This window comes from Ischnura elegans, chromosome 10 (assembly GCF_921293095.1).
Source record: "Ischnura elegans chromosome 10, ioIscEleg1.1, whole genome shotgun sequence".
NCBI lineage: Eukaryota > Metazoa > Arthropoda > Insecta > Odonata > Coenagrionidae > Ischnura > Ischnura elegans.
In genome coordinates this window covers 104,423,218-104,429,217 of record NC_060255.1, presented here as the reverse complement: position 1 = coordinate 104,429,217, position 6,000 = coordinate 104,423,218, and the positions used below count along the sequence as shown (strand labels likewise).

The 6,000-nt window shown below is 37.6% G+C and overlaps 1 protein-coding gene across 4 annotated transcripts in view; it reads left to right on the top strand.

Moving 5' to 3' along the window:
* Window positions 1-3,153: 3,153 nt before the first annotated feature.
* The window catches only part of LOC124166732 (EH domain-binding protein 1), an 84,060-nt gene continuing 81,213 nt past the window's right edge, over window positions 3,154-6,000 (top strand). For 3 of the 4 annotated variants that reach the window (XM_046544398.1, XM_046544399.1, XM_046544396.1), the window contains exons 1-4: window positions 3,154-3,245; window positions 3,487-3,629; window positions 3,715-3,922; window positions 4,969-5,150. In XM_046544398.1, coding sequence (XP_046400354.1) covers window positions 3,526-3,629; window positions 3,715-3,922; window positions 4,969-5,150 — 494 coding nt within the window. In that variant the 5' untranslated portion in view covers window positions 3,154-3,245; window positions 3,487-3,525. The remainder of the gene's footprint in view (window positions 3,246-3,486; window positions 3,630-3,714; window positions 3,923-4,968; window positions 5,151-6,000) is intronic. The other variant, XM_046544397.1, reaches the window with a different exon arrangement.

The following is a 6,000-nucleotide window of genomic DNA, read 5'->3' as shown; positions in this document are numbered from 1 at the left end:
GTATCATGCAAAAGGCAAGGGCGTAACCAGGGTCATAACTGGGGGGGAAGGGCAAGCCATGGGATTTATGAGATTATTTCCTTGAAAAAATATGTAATTTTATATTAGTTACATGTCTTATGCTAATATATATATAATTTTTCGTGGATTTAAAGTGGGAAAATTTGTTGAATACTTTCGTTTCAATTCAGTACTGATTTTGCTTATTTTAAGACTTTTGCGATTTTTGCTGCTAGGGAGGGGAGGGGGCAGCCCCCTGCCCTTCGCTGGATACGCCCATGGCATAAGGTTTGATTTACGTTATGAGGAGGTTAAATGAAAAATATTTTCCGTGGGAAATAAAATTATTTCAGTAATGTGTTCACTGATCATTCTATAATTAGACAATATAATCTTTTTTCCAAAAATTTCCCGGCTGTGAAGGCCATAAATGCTCTGTTGAAGACAAATAAGATGGGGTCCTTCTGGGTCGGTGGATGGACCCAACCTCCACCCCAACCTCTGCCAAATTCCTTAGCCACGCATCTCCTAATGGCATCATACTCCCTTAAATTTGTACGGCGCAAATATTTATGGGAAAAATGCCTGCCAACATAATCAATGATAATGAAAGTATTCTTAACGTAGGAATGGATCATTCACCACGAGACTTAATATCACAACCCAAAGAGAGATATTGGGAGATGGAGAGAATGGAGGTCAGTTCTATCACAGAGTAAGTGTCATCTCACTATAATGTTCTATCTGCTTATGTATATGTATGTTATGTTGCACTCAAACCCCAGAAGGTTTTCAGTATCGCAAACATGTTCTGTAATGTATGTGTTTTAAATGTTTCGTGAATGTATTGTGAGCAAAAATTGACAAACGTCTGCGTGGGCTTCTCCACGCCATGGATGAATTAAAATTATTAATGTGCAATACCTCCCAGCGATAATGCATCCGAGGTCTGATAGGCGCATACAAGTGGGCTTCAGGTGTTCATCAATTATTTTTAAGCATTGTTCGTAGAACTGGTGAAATATAAACTTACATTGCACAGCAATCATAAGTTACCATCTATCCAGTTTTTCCAGAAATCACGGAGGAGTGGGGAGGGGGGGGGGTCAGCCGTGCAACCCCCTTTAATCCGCGTCTGCAGCTTCTCATTGGAATTTATTCAACTTACAGACAGATGAAGTCTTTCTGCCCCAGGCCCCATATGCTCGCATCGTATTCAAGGCGTGGTTTGATAAGTGCGATATAGCAACTTTCTTTAACTTTCTCATCCGAAAATCTCCCCACAAAACGCTTGACGAATCCTGCCTCGGGCACAAATATTTATAGTATTTGTTTCCCACCATTGGCTTGAAGTTATCGTAATTCCCATATATATTTGACCTCCTCTGTCGCCTTTATGTTAATACCGTTCTCACAAATATATTATAAATATAACCATTCAATATGAAAGTATCTTTAACTGCGGAAATAGCTGATGAAAAATGAATGTCTGCAACCTGTACAGGTGGTAATTTAATCAATTTCTCTCGGTTCCTCCCCTTTTAATTTTATAACCAAATTAGATTAACGAAAAATGGGAAACAAACTATAGTTTGTTACGATAAACCTGTTCATTAGTACCACCGTTTTCAATAGTGTGTGGACACTCACAAGGGCGTATCCAGTATCATAACTAGGGGAGGGCAGCAGCCACGATCAAGGAGGCGGGCAAGACATGGTCTAGGGGGTGGGAGCAAACCAAGTTGTGAAAAATAGTCTATGAGATTATTGCCTTGAAAAAATAGTTTTATTTTAGTTACATATCTTATACTAATACATATCATTTTTCATGGGTTTAAAGAAAATTTGTTGAATGCTTTCGTTTCAATCCAGTACTGATTTTGCTGAAAGACTTTCGCAATTTTTGCTTCTAGAGGGGGGGGGCAGCTGCCCCCTGCCCCTTCCTGGGCACGCCCATGGACACTCATGAGTCACGTTATACTGGTAGGGCCAGGACGGACGGGGATTCGACCGAACTAGCTAGATGGGATTCAGACTCGAGGGGCCCTAGCGGATGGGATGTCCTGAAGAAAAGCTCGTTCACGCACACATTGGATCGTCGGAGTGTTTTCTTTCGGGCTACTTGGGGTTGTTTTTCTTTTCGTCAGATTCATATTTGGGCTCATCGTTCGCGTCTCACGAAGACGTGGCTCCGTTGGTAGGTTTACTCCATGCGTGGCAGACGTAGTGAAGATCTAGGACAGTTATAATCCGAGTTAGTCATAGTTGTTTCATTTTGTTGTGCCGAACATGTTCTTAACATTAACTCAATTGATGCCGTTGACTCAAGAAACAGTTGATAATAATTTTTTAAAGGCTAAAGTTATTAAAATGAAGATTCTATCTACGTTGTCTATCAATTATTTCTAATCAGATTTATTCCCTTACAATGGGAGTATTAAGCAGGGTAATTGGCAATTGTTGTATCTTCATTTCCAATCTAGGGTAAAAAGCTGTACCACTACCACTTGAACAGTAATTTTACAGACGTCATACTCGTTATCTTATCTACCTTTACTAATGCCACCTGATGTGTACATCACTATTTAGTTTTTAAGATATTACTAGAAGATATAATAAATTGGTATATTCTACATCATAATGAAATGATGCATGAGATTTTTCGCCAATATAAATATATATTCCTACTATTAGACAGTATGCATTCCCAGGTATAAATAAATTGCAATGTACGCAAGGTGTTAAAGAATAACATTAAATTCGGCGTTAGTAAAAGTTCATGGGAATCTTTCCCCAATGGTAATAAAAACGAGTCAGGGGCGGATTTAGGATTTCTTTCTGGCAAGGCCGTATCCAGAATTTTGTTCTGGGGGTGGGGGGCATAAGGATACCTCGAAATACAATACGAATGCAATGATAATGGGACCGCATTAAAAATCTTGTTTATTTTTAGGGTCTGGGGGGGCACGTGCCCCTGTGAACCCCCCCTAGATCCGAAACGAGTCAATGAGTATAATAAAATGGTCATCCTTTCCAATATATATAAACCAATCTTAAAATTCGCGCTCTATCTTTCGAACTCGCATTGCATACGATCGATTCAACTATCGATTGTCGTCCGATACTATCGACCTTGCAAAAATATATCGAATAACAAGGATATTCTGTGGCCTATGCGAACGAGATCAAGGAGACCAAATTTTTGAGATGGGGGGATTTAATTTTTAGGGAATTACCATTGTAAGGTATTTTAAGCAGTGATTCTTTTTCCTGTTTATATTTCTACGCGTCCTAATTTTGCTACTGGCATATGCAGCGATTCTAATGCTATAATTGTTTGTCTCTTTAAAAATGCTGGAGATATTTTCTGCTGATGACTCAGTGTTTATTTGTTAAATCATCTAGGCTTGAGTGTGACTTTTTGTGCATGCGCATTAAATTTTGGTGTTCACGTGAATCAATCTACGGCAAATTTTCTTCTCACAGAAATGCAACTGGTGTAGGAGTCAAATTCTTTTTTAAGTCATGGGTTCAGTATGGAAAAGACTGCAAAGAGTAAACAAAAGGGCGGCAAAGTTTCAGTTCACAGTATCGTATCATCAGCTTACTTTAGAAACAACCTCTAAATGGTAAGTCGAGAATTTTGTTCCAAATGTTGATACGATATATGCTCCCTTGTCATACTGAGTGGTTTTACTATACCAATTCTATCAGGACACCCAACAAGTTGAGTGTTGTGTGGACAAGACGAACGAGGAGAGTTGCCACAGATCCTCTGCCATGGGAGCCCACGATGAAGGACCCACTTAAAGGAGTTGTCGTTTGGGGTATCCCCGAAAATAAGGAGGTGTCGGTTACTCTATTCAAGGACCCTAGGACTCAAGAATTGGAAGATAAAGAGTGGACATTCGTTGTGGAGGATGTGAGTATAAGCTTTCAGGAATTTTCGTGCTGATAAATGGAGTGAATGGAATAGCGCAGACTTAAAGGTTACCATGAAATCACTTCAAAACTTTATGGCGGACAGTGGACCCATTTGGTCAGAATTTTGGTTGAGTGTTAAAAGTGATTATAAGTTCTGGGATTCTACGTAAACCAGTTTTTTTCTTTCCTCTTGCATTTTCTGTATCTCTCAATCTACAGAGGATCATTGTTTTGTGGAAATGTTTTACTCCTCTTGGTGCTGCAAAGTCTGTGGTTATTGTTAAGTTGTCAAATATAAGTGTATGAAATGATTTTTTATCCAATATTTGCAGAAATCCTTACAGCTACCGTGAAACAGAACATTTAATAAATATTCCCTCTCTAAATAGACAGGAAAACCCATAAAATGGCATTCCTTTATAAATTAATGAATAATTTGATTGGTTACCCATTACTAGCTAGTGCTGTATGTCCCGACATATTATCCAAGGTATTATTTGCTTTTTGATATAAGATACCATGACCAAAATAATGTTTACCACACCCCTAATAGTCAGATCATCATAGATGCCAATAGCTGTTTACAATATAGGTATTTTCCATGCCTCACCATCCAATCTCAAAAATTGAGTACTAGAATAGCACGGGGAGTGTTCTTGATTACATATAGCCTATAGACACCTTGTGTACTCTCCTAAATTGTTAAACGAAGTGTGAGGCATGCCATTCAAAAAATATTTGTTGGAAGCAGTTGTATCGTGAGTGGTATAATGCAATTTTTTGCATTTTTTCTAATTTATATGTTTCTTTTTTTTTCTTTTTTAAAGCTTTTCTCTTTTTCATGTTGTACCATCATAAATGGGCTGCTGCCCGCTAGTTTAAGATAATTATTACTCATAGTTAGCTTCGTCCGTGAAATGTTTTTGACTGAGGAAATTTTATCATTAATGTACCATTTTGAATAAGCTGAAACTCTAATTGTGATAATATTTGCTGTAGTTCTATCCTTTTGTCTGAATTAATTTTTTAAATTCTTGATTCAAGGTGTCGAAGGGTGGTAAGAAGCGGCAGTTAGTCTCTGCCGCTGTCAACATGAAGAGATATGCTAGCGTGGAATCGTCTCAATCAAATTTAGTTTTAACTTTGAAGCCTTTGACCAAAAAAATTGTTGGAGCCTCATTAGAGTGCACTCTCTCTTGCGTGTTTCTCCGTGAAGGAAAAGCCACGTAAGGATGTATTCCCTTTTTTTACCTTCTTAAACTTATCACTAAAGTTAATTCCTATTGTTATAAATTTTTTTAATCATCAGTTATATCCTATTTGGATACATCATTTCTTTACATAGTCATATATTACATGGAGCACAAATATTTATTTGAATGTCATATTATGGGATCATGTTTTGACACTTTTGACATTCAAGGTGTCAGTATGATTTTCTGTTGTCCACTAAGCACCTCTGTGCTTGGAGCTTTGCAATGTCATTCACTTGATGGGATATTCTGCTGCTGAAGTAGGTTTATTTGAATTACAGCCCTCCAGTTAAGTTAATCGTAGCTATCTTTTGCAATGGGATCTTTCATTGATTTTTCCGTTTCTCAATCTTTTGAAAGATTTCGCAACTTCTGCTGCTTCTCCTATCTTCAACTTTCTTACTCTTTTTTTATTTGTGACTGGGCTATTTTTTTCATTATGACAGTATCACAGAATCATGAAAATATTGACTCACGTCGGTTGTCCTAGCAATGAAATGGCATACTCCCTCTCCACTATCATTTGTTCTTTGGGAAGTGAGCACTGATTGTAATGATGCTATGTGATTCATCAAGTTCCTTGAAGGCGTAGGTGACATAGATTTTTCCCTTCCTGTGACATCATCATGAGTCACTCATTGTCACTGGAAGTTTTGTTAAATTTTATATTGAAAATACATTATATAATGCTATGAAAACCAAATTATTAAGCATCATTAAATTTATCCATTTTATTTATTCAATTTGTTTGACATATTGCCAGTCAATATGAATCAATAAAAACTGTTGAGCAATGGGCTTCACCTCAAGCCATATGTACACT